This window comes from Leucoraja erinacea, chromosome 34 (genome assembly GCF_028641065.1).
Source record: "Leucoraja erinacea ecotype New England chromosome 34, Leri_hhj_1, whole genome shotgun sequence".
Taxonomy (NCBI): domain Eukaryota; kingdom Metazoa; phylum Chordata; class Chondrichthyes; order Rajiformes; family Rajidae; genus Leucoraja; species Leucoraja erinaceus.
Window position 1 is genome coordinate 18,908,733 of NC_073410.1, and position 22,916 is coordinate 18,931,648.

A 22,916-nucleotide genomic window follows, 5' to 3' on the forward strand; every position below is an offset into this window, starting at 1 on the left:
AACAAATGTTGCTCAACCCACTGAGTTCCTGCAGCAGTGTGTTTTTTGCTGTCGACACTGGGAGTCTTCAGTGAAGGTATTGCCACTGAAAGCCATGTGTAGTTGGTCACACTATTTCTTGTTTGATTTGGTCGCTGCCCAGCATATTTATGCTGTGAATGTAACTTAGTCATAGTCATACAGTGTTGAAACAGTCCCATCGGCCCAACCTGCCCCATCTACACTACTACCACCTGCCTGCATTGGGCCCATATCCCTCTAAACCTATCCTAACCATGTACCTGTCCAAATATTTCTTAAACACTGTGCTAGTATCTGCCTCAATTACCTCCTCCGACAGATCGTTCCATACACCCATCTCCCTTTGTGTAAAAATTTTACCCCACAGGTTCCTATTAAATCTTTCCCCCCTTAGCTTAAACCTACGTCCTCTGGTTCCCAATTCCACAACTCTGTGCGTTTACCCGATCTATTCCTCTCACAATTTTGTGAACCTCTTTCAGATCACCCCATATCTTCCTGCACTCCAAGGAATAGAGCACTAATCTGCTCAACCTCTACACATAGCTCAGGCCTCAGACCCAGCAACATCCGTGTAAATCTTCTCTGCACTCGATCCAGCTTGACAACATCTTTCCTATAACATGGTACTTGCCACTCACCATCCTGTATCTAGGGCTTGCAGCATGCAGCCAGGGACTGCTTCACTTTCTGAGGAGTTGTGAATGGAACCAAATATTGCACGATCACCAACAAACATCCCACTTTTTATTTCACGATAGAAGGAAGGTGAAGCAGCTGATCATAGTGGGTGGTTGGACAGTGGCCTCGACAATTCTTGCGCAACAACAATCTAAAGGTCTTGACCTTAAACGTCATCCATTCCTTCTCCACCTATGCGGCCTGTACTGCTGAGCTACTCCAGCATTCTGTGTCTATCTTCAGTGTAAACTAGCTTCTGAGGTTCCTTCCTACATACCTATTCCTTGGGTTATCTTGAAGCATTTGATCATCAGGAAACTTTCAAAATATGTATTTTCATCAATCTTTCCACTTTCATGTTGGGATATTCATAGAAATACCAGGGCCTCAGTCTTGTCCCTCTCATGGGAAACATCATCCTTTCTGTGGTCAGGGGACCGGAAACCATTCCATGGCCACTATGGTCAAGCCACCATGCTAGGACACTACAAACAGCACCTTTGACTAGAGGAAATGAACACAGTGTTGGTGTAAATTTAAACAGAAATAAATCTAAAAAATACGTACCTCTCGATAGAGAACAGCTTCCAGGCTGGATTTAGAGCTAGAAGGATGGAAGAGATGACTCGGTCACTAATTAATGCACTTCACGCTGACATTGGTACAGATTCTTTACATTTTGGCAGCAGACTATGAATGCTGACATTTCTCCACCAAGCCCTGATAAGGACTCAGTGTGGCAAATGGCCTCTTTCACTGTCTTTACAACCCAATGATTGAGGCCAGTCAGCCTCACAAGTCTACCCCACCATTCAATGATCATGCCTAATAATCATTGCCCAATTCCCCATAATCACTGATGCTTTACTAAATAGAAATCTATCTCAACCTTTGGAACCAAGTACTATGCCCTACAGTGGGCAGATAGGGCACGGAAACAGGCACTTCAGCCCACCGTGTCCGCACCAACCTGCGATTACCTCATACACTATCACTATTATGCACACGAGGATGAACTTTGAGATCTGCACTCTCCTGAAGTCCAGACACAGGGCATTCACCTCCAATGATACAGTGGCCTACATGAAGACCAGATACGACCTTGGTAAGGCCATCAAAAAGGCCAAAAGGGACTTCTGCTCCAAACTGGAGAACGAGACAGATGTTCGGCAGTTGTGGCAGGGCCTGAATGCAATCACCTCCTACAAGGCAAAACCAGGAGGCAGCTCGAATGTCGGTGTAACATCACTCCCTGACGAGCTCAATGCGTTTTACGCACGCTTTGACAGGGAGAATACTGATGTGCCTTCCCGATCCCCCATTCGCTGTGATGGCATTTCAGTCTCAGTCACAGAGGCCGATGTCAGGAAATCCTTCAGAGGGGTGAACCTGGTCCTGATGGTATACCCGGTCGTGTTCTAAAAACCTATGTGGACCAACTGGCGGGAGTTTTTACGGACATTTTCAACCTCTCACTTCTGAGGTCTGAGGTCCCCAGCTGCTTTAAAAGGGCATCAATTATACCGGTGCCCAAGAAGAGTAAGGTGACGTGCTCAATGACTATTGACCAGTGGCACTAACGCCGGTGGTGATGAAGTGCTTTGAGAGGTTGATCATGGAGCAAATCAACTCCTACCTCGACAAAAACCTGGACCCACTGTAGTTCGCGTACCGCCACAACAGATCAACGGTGGATGCGATCTTGCTGGCCCTCCACTCCGCACTGGACCACTTGGACAACAGAAACTCATATGTCAGGCTGTTATTCATTGATTACAGCTCGGCATTTAACACAATCATCCCCTCCAAACTGGTTACCAAACTCGCAGAACTGGGTCTGTGCGCATCCCTCTAGAACTGGATCCTCGATTTCCTCATTCACAGACCACAGTCTGTTCGTATTGGTGGAAATGTGACAGCCTCGATAACAATCAGCACGGGAGCAACTCAAAGCTGCATGCTCAGCCCTCTGCTGTACTCACTCTATACCCATGACTGCGTAGCGAACCACAGTGCGAACTCCATCATCAAGTTCGCTGACGACACCACTATTGTGGGGCATATCACTGATGGGGATGAGTCAGAATACAGAAGAGAGATCGAGCAATTGTCCATATGGTGCCAGCGCAATAACCTGGCCATCAACACCAGCAAAACCAAGGAACTGATTGTGGACTTTGGAAGGAGTAGGAGGGGGACCCACAGCCCCATTTATATCAACGGGTCAATGGTTGAAAGGGTCAAGAACTTAAAATTCCTGGGCGTGCACATCTCTGAAGATCTTTCCTGGTCCAAGAACATTAACGCAATTATCAAGAAAGCTCATCAGCGCCTCTAGGTCCTGAGAAGATTACGGAGAGTCGGATTGTCAAGGAAGACTCTCTCTAACTTCTACAGGTGCACAGTCGAGAGCATACTGACCGTTTGCATCGTGGCTTGGTTCGGCAATTTGAGCGCCCTGGAGAGGAAAAGACTACAAAAAGTAGTAAACACTGCCCAGTCCATCATCGGCTCTGACCTTCCCTCCATCGAGGGGATTTATCGCAGTCGCTGCCTCAAAAAGGCTGGCAGTATCATCAAAGACCCACACAATCCTGGCCACACACTCATCTCCCTGCTACCTTCAGGTAGAAGGTACAGGAGCCTGAAGACTGCAACAACCAGGTTCAGGAATAGCTACTTCCCCACAGCCATCAGGCTATTAAACCTGGCTCGGATAATACTCTTGGTTATTATGAACCCATTTTCTGTTATTTGCACTTTATCAGTTTATTTATTCATGTGTGTATATATTTATATCATGGTATATGGACACATTTATCTGTTTTGTAGTAAATGCCTACAATTTTCTGTGTGCTTAAGCAAAGCAAGAATTTCATTGTCCTTTCCAGGGACACATAATAATAATAATAATAATGTTTTGTTTATAGGGACAGTGCATATTAATTAACATTTTGCATATAAATATGCGAGATTGTAGCCAATCAGTAGCTAATTTCCGTCTCTAGTCCCGACATGACAATAAACTCACTTGAACTTGAGGGACAATTTACAATTTTTTTTACCAAACCCAATTAACTTACAAACCTGTACGTCCTTGGAGTGTGGGAGGAAACCGGAACATCCAGAGAAAACCTACATGGTCCTGTAGTCAGGATCGAACCCCGGTCTCTGGCGCTGTGAGGCAGCTACTCTACCGCTGCTCACTGTGCCGCCCCGTAGTTCTGAAGACTCAATTCTCTGAAAGAAGAAACCATTTCTGGCCTCAGTCTTAAGTGGATAACCTCATGTGCCCATGCTTTGAACTCTCCCCTGAGAAGAAGCTCTCTCAGCGCTGGCCTGTCTACCCCACAAGCACAACACAAGTTTTAATAAGATTGGCCCTCATTCTTCTAAACTCCAATGAGTGGAGACCCACTTGTTTCATTTACCTGGTTGGCAGTCCACCCATACCCAGGAGCATTGTACTGAACCTTGTCAATTGTAAATTGTCCCTAGTGCATAGGATAGTGCTAGTATACAGGGATAGCTGGTCAGCACGGACTCTGTGGGCCGATGGCCCTGTTTCCACAGAGTGTCTCTAAACTAAACAGTTCGCAATATTATAGACATGGGCTTATTTGATTTGCATTAGTTTCATATTTTTAGACTGCAACCAAACTGAAATAATGACCAGCAATATTTTATCGAGATGGGAAGAACTTTTTTCACACAGAGAGTGGTGAATCTCTGGAATTCTCTGCCACAGAGGGTAGTTCAGGCCAGTTCATTGGCTATATTTAAGAGGGAGTTAGATGTGGCCCTTGTGGCTAAGGGGATCAGGGGGTATGGAGAGAAGGCAGGTATGGGATACTGAGTTGGGTGATCAGCCATGATCATATTGAATGGCTGTGCAGGCTCGAAGGGCCGAATGGCCTACTCCTGCACCTAATTTCTATGTTTCTATTCTTCCTTATTCTCCTGCCATTCACGTGTTTTGTGCACAAGGACCCCCCAAATACAGCTTTCCAGTTTTTCTCTATTGAAATAATCTATCTATCGTTATAACCATAAAAGTGTGTGTGTGCGTGTGTGTCTGTCTGTCTGTGTGTGTGTGTGTGTGTGTGTGTGTGTGTGTGTGTGTGTGTGTGTGTGTGTGTGTGTGTGTGTGATCAGATGTGCTCGAAAAAACGACGCCCACCGGTAAAATTCTTACATATTCCTGCAGAGATTTAAACCCCTTTTTCACGGGGCGACTTGACGCAAGAGTTAACCATAGTTGAACATCGTGGGAACCTCTTGCGATAACTGTACGGCATTCGTGGACCACCGTGGCGCTAAAAGTGTTGTGCTGATCGGTGGTATATTGTAAAAGTTAGCGAGGTTTAAAAAATATTAAAAACCGCGCGTGCGCAGATCGATCTCCTCTCCTGCCTGGTCTCTTCTCCTGTCATTTCCCGGGACGGTCTACCCCTTCCTGCGCCATCGCATCTTTACTGGAGCTGAGGATGGTCGGCAGAGGTCTCCACACACTTTTCGGAGGGACCGGAAGCAGCACGGAGTCGGAGATGTCAACAAACGGAAAGCGGGGACTGATCCCGGCGGAGAACGACCAGCAACCAGCGCCCGCTGTGAGTCCCCATCGCACCGCCAGCTCTAGCCCCTTCACTTCTGGTCCCCCTCGCTGGCTTCTGTCCCCCTCCCCCGTGATACCCCCCTCTCCCCGATGTCTCTTCCCCGTCTTTTCTCCAAGCTCACTTCCCCCCCTCCCCCACAACCCTCCTCCTCACAACCCTAGCCCCCAACCCCCCACGCCCATACCCCCTCCCCTCACAACCCCCCCGCCCACACCCCTCTTCCCCCAACATCCCCTGCCCCCACAACCCCCCGCCCCCACATCCCCCCCCGCCCCGCCCACTCACTGGGGGTCCCTGTACATCAGTCTATGAAAGTAAGCATGCAGGTACAGCAAGCAGTGAAGAAAGCAAATGGCATGTTGGCCTTTATAACAAGAGGAATCAAATATAGGAGCAAAGAGGTCCTTCTGCAGTTGTAGAGCCCTAGTGAGACCACACCTGGAGTATTGTGTGCAGTTTTGGTCCCCAAATTTGAGGAAGGACATTCTTGCTATGGAATCAGTGCAGGTAGGTTTACAAGGTTAATTCCCGGGACGGCGGGACTGTCAAATGCTGAGAGAATGGAGCAGCTGGGCTTGTACACACTGGAGTTTAGAAGGATGAGAGGGTATCATTGAATCTCATTGAAACATATAAGATTGTTAAGGGCTTGGAGGCAGGAAACATGTTCCCGATGTTGGGGGAGTCCAGAACCAGGGGCCACAGTTTAAGAATAAGGAGTAAGCCATTTATAACGGAGATGAGGAAATATTTTTTCTCACAGAGAGTAGTGAGTCTGTGGAATTCTCTGCCTCAGAGGGCGGTGGAGGCAGGTTCTCTGGATGCTTTCAAGAGAGAGCTAGATTGGGCTCTTAGAAATAGCGGAGTCAGGGGATATGGGGAGAAGGCAGGAACGGGGTACTGATTGGGGATGATCAGCCATGATCACATTGAATGGCTCGAAGGGGCAAATGGCCTTCTCCTGCACCTAATGTCTATTGTCTACTGTCTATTGACTGGGCAGTTGTTTTGCTGAACACCTTTGATCAGTCCGCCTGGACCTACCTGACCTCCCAGTTGCCAAACACTTTAATTCCCCTTCCCATTCCCACACTGACCTTTCTGTCTTAGGTCTCCTCCATTGTCAGAGTGAGGCTAATCGGAAATTGGGAGAACAGCATCTTATATCTCGCTTGGGAAGCTTCCAACCCAGTGGCATGAGTAACTGAAGTAACCCCTGCAACTCAACCATCCTACCATAACTTTACTGGCTTTATCTTGCACTAAGCATCATTCACGTTATTCCCTTTATCATGTGTCCGTACACTATGAATGGCTCGATTGTAATCATGTATCATCTTTCCGGTAACTGGTTAGCATACAGTAAAAGCTTTTCACTCTACCTTGGTACACATGACGATAAACTAAACTCAAACTCATAATTGATCTCACTTTGACTGCACCAGTCCTCCGTCCAATATCCGCTGCTTGATCTCTTTGATGTGCAGAGGTCTCCCAGCTTCCTCCAGAATTATCTGCAGCAAAAACAATTGAACCTCTTCAGCAGCTTTGAGTGACAACATTAATACATAACAGTAAAAATAACAGGCAAGTATTACAGTGAGGAACATTCTTAGTAAAGTTCTCAGCCTTAGTAAAGTTCTCATTGATGATCTTAAGGGTCCTCCCATTTATAATTTAACACCTCACACTAGTGTTGACAAGAAATGCTGTGGCTCTGGTCAGGAAAAGGAAGCTTTAGGTAGTCAAGATCAAGTGAATCTCCACTTGTCTAAGAAGTGTTGGGAAAGCAATCGGGATAGCTAAAAGAGGACATGAAATAGAGTTGGCAGGCAAAGTAAAGGAACACCCCAAGGGATTCTTAAGAGTAAAAGTGGCATGGGAAAGAATAGATCCCTTGAAAGGTCAGCATATCTATCTTTTTGCAAATCCATAATAGATTGGGGGAGATATTAAATGAATAGTTCCCATCATCTGTTACTGATAAGATCATGGAAGCTAAAGAAATGAGATAAAAAGGTTCTGATGTCTCAGATCATATACGAATTACCAAAGAGGAGGAATTGGCAGTTTTAAGGCCAATGAAGATGGATAAATCCCCACGGCCTGACCAACATCCTTGGACCTTGTGGGAAATTGGGAGGGCCATGCAGAGAGATGTGGATCATTATAAGCCACAGGTGTAGTTCTAGAAGACAGGTGATTGATGTTGTATTGTTATTTGAGGGCAGCAAGGACAAGCCAGGGAGCTATAGATCAGTGAGCCTGACGTCAGTGGTGGGAAAGTGGTTGGAGAGGATTATTAGGGGCAGGGATTGCACCATTTGAATAGGAACAGACTGATTAGAGACAGTCAGCATGCCTTTGTGTTTGGCCAATGGTGGCTCGCTAATCAAATAGTTATTTGAAGAGACCCTTATGTCAAATCAAGGCACAGTAAATGATAGAGACCTGGAGAGTGTTGTAGAACTGAGAGATCTGGGAGGAAAGGTGCACATTTCCGAAAACTGGCAAGTCAGGTAGATATTGTGGTGAAGAAAGCATTTGACAAGTTGGGACACCACGATGCAGCTGTACAAAGTTGTTGGTGAGACCGCAATTTGTGTACATTGTGCAGTTCTGGTCACCCAACTATATAAGGCTCTGGTATAGGGCTCTGGTGAGACCACATCTGGAGTATTGCGTACAGTTTTGGTCTTCTAATTTGAGGAAGGACATCCTTGTGATTGAGGCAGTGCAGCATAGGTTCACGAGATTGATTCATGGGATGGCGGGACTGTCATTTGAGGAAAGATTGAAAATACTTCCTTTTCTTGTATTCACTTGAGTTTAGAAGGATGAGGGGGATCTTATAGAAACATATAAAATTATAAAAGGACTGGACAAGCTAGATGTAGGAAAAATGTTCCCAATGTTGGACGAGTCCAGAAACAGGGGCCTTAGAATAAAGGGGAGGCCATTTTCGACTGAGGTGAGAAAAAACTTTTCACCCAGAGTTATGAATTTGTAGAATTCACTGCCACAGAGGGCCGTTGAGGCCAAATCACTGGATGGATTTAAGATGGAGCTCTAGGGGCTAGTGGAATCAAGGGATATGGGGAGAAGGCAGGCACGGGTTATTGATTGGGGACGATCAGCCATGATCACAATGAATGGTGGTGCTGGCTCAAAGGACTGAATGGCCTCCTCCTGCATCTATATAGAAAACAAAATGAAATAAAGGATGTCATTAAGTTGAAAAGAATATAGAAGAGATACACAGGATGTTAAACACAAAGAACTGCATATGCTTATTTACCGAAGAGACAGAAAATGCTGGAGTAACTCAGCGAGTAAGGCAGCATCCTTGCACATGGATAGGCGACGTAGGAGTCTGAAGAAAGATCCCAACCAGAAAATTCAACTATCATGTTCTCCAGAGAAGTCTTCCTGGCCCGATGAGTTACTTCTGTACTTTGTGTCTTTCCCAGGGTATTACCTGGGCTTGCAGACTTGGGTTATAGGGAGAGGTTGAATATGCTGGGACTTTTCTCTTTGGAGCATAGGAGGCCAAGGGATGACCTTATTGAGGTGTACAAGATTACGAGGGCATTTCCCCAGGGTAGAGATAGCGGGCATAGGCTCAGCATTAAGAGCAACCTACAATACAGATGAAAAGTTGACCAACTAACAGCAGTTACCTGAGCAGCATCCAGCCACGTCATGCTTGGCTTGTCACTCACATCAGTCGTTGTTTCACTTGGGGGAAGAAATCAAAATAAACACTTTGTTTTGTGTTCATTCCCTCATCAATGACATGAGAATACATTCAAAATAATCTGCACGTCAAGAGTGATGATAACACATAGAGTGGTAGAGTTGCGGCCTTACAGCGCCAGGGACTCGGGTTTGATCCTGACGATGGGTGCTGGTCCGTACAATTTGTACGTTCTCCCTGTGAACTGTGTGGGTTTTCTCCAGGATCTCTGGTTTCCTCCCACACTACACAGACGTACAGATTTGTAAGTTAATTGGCTTGTAAAATTGTAAAATGTCCCTTGTGTGTGCAGGCAACATTGTTTCCACAATATGTGATGCTACGATTAATATTAACCCCATCTACTCTTCGCCTTATCCCGTGGGAATTTACACAGGAGGACGAGGCAATTTTGCGACATTTTCTAGCAAGGTCTGCCCTGCGTTTCATGTGCGGGGCAGCATCAGATATGAATGGATGATGCTCAATTCTAAACAGGCAGCATAATAGCCCAACAAGTCAACAACCTCAAATGAGCCTCAAATTTCCTCATGTTTGGGAAAATGTCTGCTTTTGGGTTTTCAAATTCTTTGTGTCACAGGGGCGCAGCTGCACGATGGCGCAGCGACACAGTGGCACAGCGGCACGGTGGCGCAGCGGTAGAGTTGCTGCCTTACGTGCCAGAGATCTGGTTTTGATCCTGACTACGGGTACTGTCTGAATGGAGATTGGACGTTCTCCCCGTGACCTGCGTGGGTTTTCTCCGGGTGCTCCGGTTTCCTCCCATACTCCAAAGACGTGCAGGTTTGTAGGTTAATTGGCTTGGTAAAACTGTCCCGAGTGTGTGTAGGATAGTGTTAGTGTGCGGAGATCGCTGGTCGGCATGCTCGATAGGCTTAAGAGCCAGTTTCCACACTGTATCTCTAAACTAAACAAAATATACTTAATATTGGATAGATATTGGTGCAAAGGAATAGAATAAAAGGACATTTTACATAAAAGTATACAAAATGTCCTAATGTGGTCACAAATTGAATGAAGGTAAAACATAATTGCAAATTTAGACAGTAAGATCCTGCTACATGCATAGAGCCCTGTGAACTGCCACTGATGGAAAGTTATGTAGATTATACCCGTATAAACACAAGGGAAATGGGTAATTAAGAAACACAAGAAGTTGCACTAAAAGTTCCAATTAAGAGAGTTTGTGGTAACTCCCCCCCCCCCCCCATCCCCATCCCCCATCCATATGAAAGTAGTGATGATAAAACTTACGTTTCCAGTGCTTCGCTGGTTGCAGGCAAGATGGTCACATTATCGAGGGCTGGGAAAAGGGAATAATTCCCTTGTCCATCGTGATCCATTTCAGATTCAAAATTTGAGAGGGAATTCATGGTGTCTATCGGAGATAGCGACGTCTCTGGAGAATGACTGCTTGCAGACTGTTCAAAGGGGAAACAAATGTAGATCCTACTAATACAAATGACTTCATAAACACTTAATATCCTGAACAGAGTCTGATTTTAACAGAAGAGCACAAATGCTTTGTATTAATAACTCAAAACCAAAAGACACATGGTTACACACCAACTTCCTTTTCTAAACTTTTCTGGTAAAACTATTAAGAGACATGTAAATGACAGGCAAATATAAAATTCTATTCTTAGCTGGATGAAGTGTGAAAGGATCAATATCGTAATTTTATGTAGGAGGGAATTTTGTATTATACCTGTAGTATCTGGTTTACTTGGGGCCTAGCTCAGATATGCACATACACAAAATAAAACATCTCGTAGATCAGTGGCGAGTCTCTCGAACAAGTCGGCTTATTCAAGACCTGAACAGTGTGCACTGGGAAACACTCTGAGAGAACCCAAGGTTTAGTTTAGTTTAGAGATGCAGTGTGGAAACAGGCTTATCGGCCCAACGAATCCGAGCTGATCAGCGATCCCCACTCACATTATACTATCCTACACAATAGGGACAATTTTATATTTATATACCATGCCAATGAACCTACAAACCTGTACGTGTTTGGAATATTAAGCTATTGGGTCAATTAGATTATAAATTGCTCATCTTCCTTACAATTTTCAACATTTCCAACAAGATTTGAGTCAGAGCATAGAAACAGCCCTTTGGCCCACCATGACCTTGCTGGTCATCAAATACTTTCCGGTAACAATCCTATTCTCCAGCACTCAGCCCAATACTTTCTATGCCATGTGGCTTCAAATGTTCATCTATTGACTTCCTGAATATGGTGCGAGTACTTGAGTCTACCACTCTCTCAAGCTGTGCATTCCAGATTTCAACCACAGGCTGAATGGCAAACATTGTTCCTACCCTTATCTTCAATGATTCTTTATTCAATTCAATGGCTCTTCAAGAGAGTTAGACTTAGCTCTTGGCGCTAAAGGAATTAAGGGATATGTGTGAACAAGCTAAAACGGGTACTGATTTTAGATGATCAGCCATCAGTTGGCTCGACGGGCCGAATGGCCTACTCCTGCATCTATTTTTCTATGTTTCTATGTTCTATGTCTCTATGTTTATTGTCACATATGCACAGCAGTGTAAATATTTTGCACACCCCACAAATTTAAACAAGATGCCCCTGGTTAAATATACTTTTGTGTGGAAAAGCTTCTCACCTTCGACCCTATCTTTGCTCCTCATAATCTGCAATCAGTTTCCCTTCAGCCTCCATTCCAAACAAATCAATCCCAACCTCAGCTGAACCATTCCATCCCAGGAAATATCCTTATGGACGCAGCACAGACCATCGCACAAACCAACCTCCCTTCCATTGACTCCATCTATACCTCATGCTGCCTCAGCAAGGCCACCGGCATTAGCAAGGACAAGTCTCGACCCGATCACTCCCTCTTCTCCCCTCTCCCATCGAGCAAGAGGTACCGAAGTGTGAAAACACACACCCCCCAGATTCAGGGTCAGTTTTTTCCCAGCTGTTATCAGGCAAATGAACCATCCTATCACCAATTAGAGAGCAGTCCTGAGCTACTATCCACCTCATTGGCGACCCTCGGACTATCTTTAATCGGACGTCATTTTGTACTTTTCCCTTTATCATCTACAGTGCCCTCCATCATGTTTGGGATAAAGACCCATCATTTATTTATTTGCCTCTGTACAGATTTGAGATTTGCATATCCTTTGCATGCAATGACTGCTTGAAGTCTGGGATTCATGGACATTTCTGGGTGTCTTCTCTGGTGATGCTCTGCCAGACCTGTATTGCAGCCATCTTTAGCTTATGCTTGTTTTGGGGGCAAATCCCCTTCAGTTTTATCTTCAGCATATAAAAAGCATGCTCAATTGGGTTCAGATCAGGTGATTGACTTGGCCACTCAAGAATTTACTATTTTTTAGCTTTGAAAAACTCCTTTGTTGCTTTAGCAGTATGTTTAGCAGTATGCAGTGAGACATGGAGAGAAGACTCAACACCTTTCACCTGAGAAGCATCTGCCGTATTCTGGGCATATCCTGGCAATACAGAGTGTCCAATGCCGAGATCCAGTCTCGCGCTGGCCTTCCCAGTATGTACTCTACTCAGGCAGCGCAGATTGCAGTGGCTGGACCATGTCCACCACATGTAGGATGGACATATTCCAAAAGACATCCTCTATGGAGAGCTGACATCTGGGAGGAGAACCATCGACCACCCCCAGCTACGTTACAAGGATGTCTGCAAGAGAGATATGAAGGGGCGCAACATCGATGTGGAACCTTGCAGCTGACCGCACGAGGTGGAGGGGTACCCTGAACCAACATCTCAAAACGGGGAAGAGAAACTGTTGAACACAGCGGCAGACAAGCTGGCACACAGAAAGGAACGCAGCAACTTCAACAAACCAGAGACCACACACAAATGTGCGACAGAGACTGTCACTCTGGCATTGGTCTCTTCAGCCACAAGCGACGCTGCTCTAGCCGAGATTTGGAGCAAGCTGCCAACAACTAGGATGCAGTCATTGCGTGCAAAGGATATGCAACAAAATACTAAACATGACTACTTTGATTTACATGACATTGCTGTGTCCCAAACATTGTGGTGCCCTGAAATGGGGGGGCTATGTATAAACACTGCTGTAATTTCTGCATGGTGAAACCAACATGTATAAAAATGGCCTTTATTAAAATCTGACAATGTGCACTTTAATCACATGTGATTTTTTTTCTATTACAAATCTCAAATTGTGGTGTATTGAGGCAAATAAATAAATTATGGGTCTTTGTCCCAACCATTATGGAGGGCACTGTATCTGTACACTGTGGATAGCTTGATTGTCATGTATTGTCCTTCCGCTGACTGGTTAGCACGCAACAAAAGCTTTTCACTGTACCTCGGTACACATGATAATTAATTAAACTAAACTATCTATGTGATTTTCCTCTGCAATACCATTCCTATACTATGGTGGTCCGAACTCAAGTCACTCAGCCCAGCACCAGAATATCATGACAAGGAATGTTCTAGCCACATCCTCTGCTGCTTCCACGTCAGTATAGAATTGAGATCGACTGACTGACCAAATGGTGCCAGCACAACAACCTGGTTCTCAACATCAGTAAATCCAAAGAACTGATTGTGGACTTTAGTTGGGGAAGGATGAGGTCCCACAATCCTCTTTACATCAACATTGTCCTGTCTACATGGTGAAGAGGGTCAATAACTTCAAATTCCTGGGCATGCATATATATGAAGATCTTTGCTGGACGCAGCACACCGATGCATAGAAACATAGAAAATAGGTGCAGGAGGCCATTCGGCCCTTCGAGCCAGCACTGCCATTCATTGTGATCCCCCAATGATGGTCCCCAATCAATAACCCGTGCCTCCCTTTTCCCCATATCCCTTGACTACACTAGCCCCTAGAGCTCTATCTAACTCTCTCTAAAATCCATCCAGTGATTTGGCCTCCACTGCCCTCTGTGGCAGGGAATTCCACAAATTCACAACTCTCTGGGTGAAAAACTTTTTTCTCACCTCAGTCTTAAATGGCCTCCCCTTTATTCTAAGACTGTGGCCCCTGGTTCTGGACTCGCCCAATATTGGGAACATTTTTCCTGCATCTGGCTTGTCCAGTCCTTTTATAATTTTATATATTTCTATAAGATTCCCCCTCATCCTTCTAAACTACAGTGAATTCAAGCCTAGTCTTGTCAATCTTTCCTCATATGACAGTCCCGCCATCCCATGGATCAATCTCGTGAACCTACCCTGCACTGCCTCAATCACAAGGATGATCGGAGACCAAAACTGGGAGACCACTTAGGAGACCAAAACTGTACACAATACTCCAGATGTGGTCTTACCAGAGCCCTATACAACTGCAGAAGAACCTCTTTACTCCTATTCTGAAATCCTCTTGTTATGAAGGCCAACATTCCATTAGTTTTCTTCACTGCCTGCTGTACCTGCACGCCAACTTTCAGTGACCGGTGTACAAGGACACCGAGGTCTCGTTGTACCTCCCGCTTACCCAACCTAACCCCATTGAGGTAATAATCTGCCCCCTTGTTTTTGTCGCCAAAGTGGATAACCTCACATTTATCTATATTATACTGCATCTGCCCACTCACTAAAACTGTCCAGGTCACCCTGAAACCTCCTAACATCCTCTTCACAGTTCAAACTGCCTTCCAACTTTGTGTCATCCACAAATTTGCTAGTGTTGCTCCAAATTCCCTCTTCCAAATTATTAATATATATGGCAAACAGTTGCAGCCCCAACATTGAGCCTTGCGGCACTCCACTCGCCACGGCCTGCCATTCTGAAAAGGACACGTTCACCTCTGCTCTTTGCTTCCTGTCTGCCAACCAATTTTCTATCCACGTCAACACCCTACCCCCGATACCATGTGCTTTAATTTTAGTCACCAGTCTCCCGTGTGGAACCTTATCAAAGGCAATTGTAAAGAAGGCACATCAGCAACTCTGAGAAGATTGCAGAGATTCAGCATGTCGAAGAGGATTCTCCTAAGCTTCTACAGGTGCACGGTAGAGAGCATTCTAACTGGTTGCATCGTGGCCTGGTTCGGCAACTTGAACGTTCAGGAGCGAAAAAGACTACAAAAAGTTGTGACCACTGCCCAGTCCATCACCAGCTTGGACCTCCCCACCGTCCAAAGGATCTACCGTAGTCGCTGCCTCAAAAGGGCAGCCAAAATCATCAATGACCCACACCATCCTGGCCACACACTTATCTCACTACTGCCATCAGGAAGAAGGTGCAAGAGCCTGAAGATTGTAACGTCCAGGTTCAGGAACAGCCGCTTCCCCACAGCCATCAGGCTATTCAACACAACAAATAAGCTATGAGCGCTGAACTGCAAAAGACTATATTATTATTTGTTATTTGCACTATATTTGTTATTTATTGAACTTTTTATTTTTTTGCCTGTTATATACAATGTTTAAATGTTCACATATTCTGTTGTGCTGCAGCAAATAAGAATTTCATTGTCCCGTCCAGGACATATGACAATAAAATACTCTTGACTTGACTTGATTCTGTGAAGGAAACGTTTGCTGATGATCAACTGATATTCACTACAAAATATCCGATGGTAAGAGGTAATGCGTGCCTCATGCAAGATTTGGGCATTATTAAGGGATGGGTTTATCAGTGTTTAGAGATACAGCGAGGAACCAGGACATTCAGCCCACGGAATTTGTACATTCTCCCTGCGATCACGTGGGTTTTCTCTGGATGTTCCAGTTTCCTCCTACACTGCAAAGATGTGAAGGTTTGTAGGTTAGTTGGCTTCAGTAAAAAATTGTGATTGTCGCAGTGTAGGATAGTGTTAGTGTGAGGGACTAGATTGAGTGGTACCCGTTGTGTCCCAGTCACACGGGAGGCCTGGTCCCCCAACGCAACCCATTCCCCGACACAATATTCCACCACTCACCCATAGCCCCTAACTGCGCAGGCGCAGTTCATTTCCCCTCATACCCGAGCACTCCCTCCCCCTCCTATTCATGTGTGGGAGGGGAGAAGGGAGGGATGTGGGATGTGTGGACGGGGGGTGGGGGTGGGAGGGGTGTGTATGGGGAGGTGTAGGGGGAGGGGAAGAGGGTGGTGTGGGGGAGGGGGGTGCGGGATGGGGAGGAAGGATGTGGAAGGGGGGTGTGGGGAAGGGGGGTGTATGTGGGCGGGGGTGTGTGTGTGGGAAGTGTGTGTGCGTGTGTGTGGGGAGGTGTAGATGGGGAGGGTTGTGCGGGCAGAGGGGTTATGGGGGGAGGGGTGTTTAGCGGGGGGACGGATGTGTGTGGGGGTGGGGGGGGGTTGTGGGGGAGGTTGTGGGGCGGGGTTTGTGGGGGGGGTTTGTGGGGGGCGGAGGAGTTGTGGAGGAGGGGGGGATATGCCAGCGAGGGGGACCAGAGGGGTAGTGGCTGGAATTGGCGGTACGATGGGGACTCACAGCGGGCACTGGTCGTTCTCCTCCGCCAGGATCAGAGTCTACGCTTTCCGTTTGGCGACCTCTCCGACTCCGGGTGGGCTGGGTCTCCGACTCTGGGCTAAGTCTCCAACTCTGCGCTGGGCTGGGTCTCCCAAGCTGGGCTGCGCTGGGTCGGGTCTCCGACGCTGGGCTGCTGCTTGGGGCTTGGTTGAATGGGGCGGGGCTGGGCTGCTTCTAGTCCCTCCGAAAGTCTGGTTGGAAACCTCCGTCGGCCACCCTCAGCTGCAGTAAAGACGCAATGGCGCAGGAAGGTGCAGACCATCCCTGGGAGTGACAGGGCAAGAGACTAATCCACGCAGCGCCGACTGGCAGGAGAAGAGATCGATCTGCGCCCACGCGGTTTTAAGATTTTGAAACCTCGCTACTTTTTACAACATTTGGCGCATTCGGAGCACAGGAGAATGGCAAGTGAACTGGCGAAAAGTCGTAGCGCTATTGCGAACCGTTTTTGCGCAAATAAAAAGACCGCCAAACCGGAAGATAACAAGATCAGAGTTTTAGTAATGTATCGCTGGTCAGCGTAGGCTTGCTGGGTCAATGTGCCTTTTCCTAGCCGTATTCTCTAGTCAAAATGAGGTTGCTGATGCCCAGATGAGGGACTTGCCCCGTCACCTCAAAATCTTTTCTCCATCTACAAGGTACAAGTCAGGAACATCACGGAAAACTCACCACTTTCCCAAATGTGTGCAGCTGTCATAACACTCAATAAGCAGAGCAGGCAGCATGAGTAGTCGTCAATCCACCATGCTAGTGTTCATTTTGGGGAAACTGTATGTATAGCCTCCGAGAATGTCCGATGGAGTTTTGTAAGGATCATGTATTATATATATTGATTTCTCGAATAAAGTCTATTTTGAATTCAGTTTTAATGTTAATTTTATCCAGTGCCTGCAATATCTGCTTTCTAGAAAATGCACAATACTTTCTGGGGGTTGCAGGGGGTGGGGAGAGGAGGGGATGGGAAGTGGAGGCGGTGGGCGAGAGAAGGCGGTGGGAGAGAGCAGGGGATGGGGGAAGAGGAGTGGGTGGGGGGAGGAGGGGGTGAGGGTAGGGGAGAGAAGAGGATGAGGTGGGGGAGAGAAGGGGGTGAGGGTCGGGGAGGGGGTGAGGGGGTGAGGGGGAAGAGATGAGGGGTTGGGAGAGGGGGTGGGGGAGGGGGCAGAGAAAGGGGGTGGGGATGAGGGAGGGGGGTAGGGGAGGGGGTGGGGATGAGGGAGGGGGTAGGGGAGGGGGTGGGGTGGGAGAGGGAGAGGGGGTAGTGAAGGGGGTAGGGATGAGGGAGGGGGTAGGGGAGGGGATAGGGGAGGGATAGTGAAGGGGGGGATGAGGGAGGGGGTAGGGATGAGGGATGGGGAGGGGGGTAGGATAGGGGGTGGCGTTGGGAGAGGGGGGGTAGGGATGAGGGAGGGGGTAGGAGAGGGGGTGGGGATGAGGGAGGGGGGTAGGGGAGGGGGTAGGGTAGGGGGTGGGGTTGGGAGAGGGGGTGGGGGGCAGTGAAGGAGGTGGGGATGAGGGATGAGGGAGGGGGTAGGGGAGGGGGTGATGGTGGGGGTGAGGAGGAAGAGAAGGGGGCCCAGAGCCCGGCTTTGACACTCACCACGGGCAGCAGGACGGCGGCCTTGTGTCCGTGCCGGAGCTGCTCCTTGCCGTGGATCATGGGCGACTTGTGCACCATGTCCTCCTCAGTCACCAGGCTGTGAGACTCCATGCCGGGGAGAGGCGGGCGGACAACGCGGCGCCGGCCTCGGGCTCCAGCTCGGGCTCAACCGCCGCGCTCGCGGTCCTCACCCCGCGCCCCGAACACGCTGCTCGGCCCCCAAACGGCCCCGCTCCCCGAACACACTCGGCCCTGCGCCCCGAACACGCTCGGCCCCGCTCCCCGAACACGCTCGGCCCCGCTCCTCAACACACTCGATCCCGAACACGCTCGGCCCCGCTCCCCGAACACACTCGATCCCGAACACGCTCGGCCCCGCTCCCCGAACACGCTCGGCCCCGAACACACTCGGCCCCGCTCCCCGAACACTCGTCTCCCTTCGGGCACCCTCGGAAGTGCTCGGCTCCACTCGGAACTCCATCGGCTCCTCCGCAAACACTGGGCAACGTTCGGCTCTCGACTCCCCTCGGCGAGCTCCCCTCCATGAATGCTCGGCTCTCCCTTGGACGGGGGACCGCGCTCCACTGCGCCCTCGACCACAGCGTTGTCTCTCTCCAGCCGCTCTGTCTTCCTCCTCGAACACTCAACCGCGTTCTGTTGTCCCTACTTTCCTCATCCCTCTCGTCACCAGCTGTCCACACATTGCCCCCCTCCCCCACATTGCCCCCCCCCTCCACCATATTGCCTCCCTCCCCCACATTGCTTCCCCCCCCACATTGTGGGGTACATGGCGAGAAGGCAGGAACGGGGTACTGATTGTGGATGATCAGCCATGACCATATTCAATGGCAGTGCTGGCTCTAAGGGCCGAATGGCCCACACTTGCACCTATTATCTACTGTGCTGCTGCAAGTATCAATTTTCATTGTTCCGCTTCAGGACATATTTATCCATAAAATGTCACCCCTTCTATATGCCACAGGAATTCACAGTTGTAATAATCACAGCTGTATATATATACTGCCAGATGCCAATGCCACTACTGCTTTGGGCTACCTGCTCACTGCCATCAACAAACAACAGAGCCCCCAATGCTGAAGGGGTCCTTATAATAGCAGGGGATTTCAACCAAGTGAGAGAAAAGACTGACCTCACTAAATTCTATCAACATGTGCAATCCCCACAAGAGGTAAAAACATACTGGACCTACCATGTTTATACAATATCAAACATGGGTACAAAGCATCACCTCTCCCCCATCTGGGCCAATCTAAGCACATCTCCCTATTTTTAACTCCAGCATGTAGACCACTCATCAATGCAGTCAAACCAGCTGCGAGAGACTTTCAAGTGTAGCCTGAAGGAGCTTCTGGCAATTATGGGACTGCTTTAACCGAACCGACTGGGACGTTTGAGGACGTGGACATTGACACCTACGCCTCCATTGTACATTTTTACTGTACCTTTAGCTGTGTAGACAATGTAGGCATCCATATCCCCTCCCAACAACAAACCATGGATGACTAAAGGTGTCCGATTTATTTTAACAGGCTGCGATATGGATTTTCGGTCCGGCAACACAGAGCTGTATAGTGCGGCCAGGTCTGACCTAAAGAGTGGCATCAGGAACGCCAAAGCAGCCTTATAAGTCACTTCAACAACTCAGACTCCCGTCGCGTATATTCCCGTCGCACATCACGAACTACAAAACAATACCAACTCATCCAGCAGCAACAGTGCCTCTCTGGCAGAACAGTCATCCGCTTCTTTGGCCATCATGAGAGGAGAGAGGCGGTCATGCCCACTACTCCAGCTCCAACACCCAACAGCCAAACACTCATCATACAGTCTGTTGATGTCACACACACTCCGGAATGGGGAAGGCAGCCGGTCCGGACCAAAATCCGGACGGAGTCCCAGTGTGTTGGGTCCACTGTTGTTTGTCATGTACATCAATGATCTGGATGATGGTGTGGTAAATTGGATTAGTAAGTATGCAGTTGATACTAAGATAGGCGGTGTTGTGGATAATGAAGTAGATTTTCAAAGTCTACAGAGAGATTTAGGCCATTTGGAAGAGTGGGCTGAAAGATGGCAGATAGAGTTTAATGCTGATAAGTGTGAGGTGCTACATCTTGGCAGGACAAATCAAAATTGGACGTACATGGTAAATGGTAACGAATTGAGGAATGCAGTTGAACAGAGGAATCTTGGAATAACTGTGCATAGTTCCCTGAAGGTGGAATCTCACGTAAGTGGTAAAGAAAGCTTTTGGTGTGCTGGCCTTTATAAATCAGAGCATTGAGTATAGAAGTTGGGATATAATGTTAACATTTTACAAGGCATTGGTGAGGCCAATTCTGGAGTATGGTGTACAATTTTGTTCGCCTAATTATAGGAAGGATGTCAACAAAATAGAGAGAGTACAGAGGAGATTTACTACAATGTTGCCTGGGTTTCAACAACTAAGTTACAGAGAAAGGTACACAAAATTGCTGGAGAAACTCAGCGGGTGCAGCAGCATCTATGGAGCGAAGGAAATAGGCAACGTTTCGGGCCGAAACCCTTCTTCAGACTGATGGGGGGTGGGGGGGGGGAGAAGGAAGGAAAAGGGGAGGAGGAGGAGCCAGAGGGCGGGCGGATAGGAGGGTGGGAGGAGACAGCCCAAGGGTTAAGGAAGGGGAGGAGACAGTAAGGGCTAGCAAAATTGGGAGAATTCAATGTTAATGCCATCCGGACGCAAGGTCCCCAGGCGGAATATGAGGTGCTGTTCCTCCAATTTCCGCTGTTGCTCACTCTGGCAATGGAGGAGACCCAGGACAGAGAGGTCGGATTGGGAATGGGAGGGGGAGTTGAAGTGCTGAGCCACCGGGTGGTCAGGTTGGTTATTGCGGACTGAGCGGAGGTGTTCGGCGAAACGATCGCCCAACCTACGCTTAGTCTCCCCGATGTAAAAAGTTACAGAGAAAGGTTGAACAAGTTAGGTCTTTATTCTTTGGAATGCAGAAGGTTTAGGGGGGACTTGATAGAGGTCTTTAAAATGATGAGAGGGATTGACAGAGTTGACATGGATAAACCTTTCCCATTGAGAGTAGGGAAGATTCAAACAAGAGGACGTGCCTTGAGAATTAAGGGACGTGGGGGAGTAGCTGTTTATGAACCTGGACGTTACATTCATCTGGCTCATGTTTAGGGGTAACATGAGGGGGAACTTCTTTACTCAGAGAGTGGTAGCTGTGTGGAATGAGCTTCCAGTAGATAAAACTCGATTTTATCATTTAAAAATAAATTGGATAGGTATATGGACGGGAAAGGAATGGAGGGGTATGATCTGAATGCAGGTAGATGGGACTAGGGAAAAATAAGTGTTCGGCATGGACTTGAAGGGCCGAGATGGCCTGTTTCCGTACTGTAATTGTTATATGGGTTCTCAGAGACTGTGCTGTTGAATTAACTGACATATTGACAAAAATCTTCAATCAAACCCTGGCACGATGCATGGTCCCCACATGCCGAAAAGAGTCAAGAGTGTTTTATTGTCATATGTCCCGGACGGGACAATGAAATTCTTACTTGCTGCAGCACAACAGAATATGTGAATATTTAAACATTGTATATAACGGGGGGGGGAGAAAAAGTTCAATAAATAACAAATATAGTGCAAATAACAAATAATAATATAGTCTTTTGCAGTTCAGAGCTCATAGCTTATTCGTTGTGTTGAATAGCCTGATGGCTTTGGGGAAGTAGCTGTTTATGAACCTGGACATTACAGTCATCTGGCTCATGTACCTTCTTCCTGATGCCAGTGGTGAGATAAGTGTGGGCCAGGATGGTGTGGGCACTTGATGATTTTGGCTTCCCGTTTGAGGCAGCAACTACGATAGATCCCTTCGACGGTGGCGAGGTCGAAGCCGGTGATGGACTGGGCAGTGGTCACAACTTTTTGTAGTCTTTTTCGCTCCTGGACGTTCAAGTTGCCCAACCAGGCCACGATGCAACCAGTCAGAATGCTCTCTACCGTGCACCTGAAGAAGTTTAGGAGAATCCTCTTCGACATACTGAATCTCCGTAATCTTTTCAGGAAGTAGAGTCGCTGATGTGTCTTCTTTATAATTGCATCGGTGTGCTGGGTCCAGGTAAGATCTTCTGATATATGCACGCCCAGGAATTTCAAGTTATTGACCCTCTCCACTATCGATATAAACAGGATTGTGGGACCTCATCCTTCCCCTACTAAAGTCCACAATCAGTTCCTTGGTCTTACTGATGTTGAGAGCCAGGTTGTTGTGCTGGCACCATTTGGTCAGTCGGTCGATCTCACTTCTATACTGTGACTCTTCCCCTTTTATGATTCCAATCACAGTGGTGTCATCGGTAAACATGATGACGGAATTTGCACTGTGACCAGCTATGCAGTCATGGGTATAGAGTGAGTGCAGCAGGGGGCTGAGCACGCAGCCTTGAGGTGCTCCCGTACTGATTGCTACTGAGGATGAAGTGGTTCCTCCAATTCGTACAGACTGGTCTATGGATGAGGAAGTCGAGGATCCAATTGCAGAGGGATGTGCAGATGAAAGCTTGGTAACCAGCTTAGAAGGGATGATGGTATTAAACGCCGAGCTGAGGTCTATAAACAACAGCCTGACTTAGGTGTTTTTATTGTCCAAGTGGTCCAGTGCAGTGGAGAGCCAGTGAAATTGCATCTACCATTGACCTGTTGGGGCAGTATGTGAACTGTAGTTGGTCGAGGTTCTTGTCGAGGTAGGGGTTGATA

At 47.5% G+C, this 22,916-nt stretch overlaps 1 protein-coding gene across 1 annotated transcript in view; it reads right to left on the bottom strand.

Moving 5' to 3' along the window:
- tbrg1 (transforming growth factor beta regulator 1) overlaps positions 1–18,345 on the bottom strand; it is a 51,710-nt gene extending 33,365 nt beyond the window's left edge. Inside the window, exons 1-5 of the mRNA XM_055661946.1 lie at positions 18,140–18,345; positions 10,330–10,496; positions 8,999–9,056; positions 6,750–6,832; positions 1,270–1,306 (exon numbers count right to left, since the gene is read on the bottom strand). Of these exons, the coding sequence (XP_055517921.1) occupies positions 1,270–1,306; positions 6,750–6,832; positions 8,999–9,056; positions 10,330–10,496; positions 18,140–18,250 (456 nt within the window). The 5' untranslated portion in view covers positions 18,251–18,345. The remainder of the gene's footprint in view (positions 1–1,269; positions 1,307–6,749; positions 6,833–8,998; positions 9,057–10,329; positions 10,497–18,139) is intronic.
- Between the last annotated feature and the right edge of the window lie 4,571 nt (positions 18,346–22,916).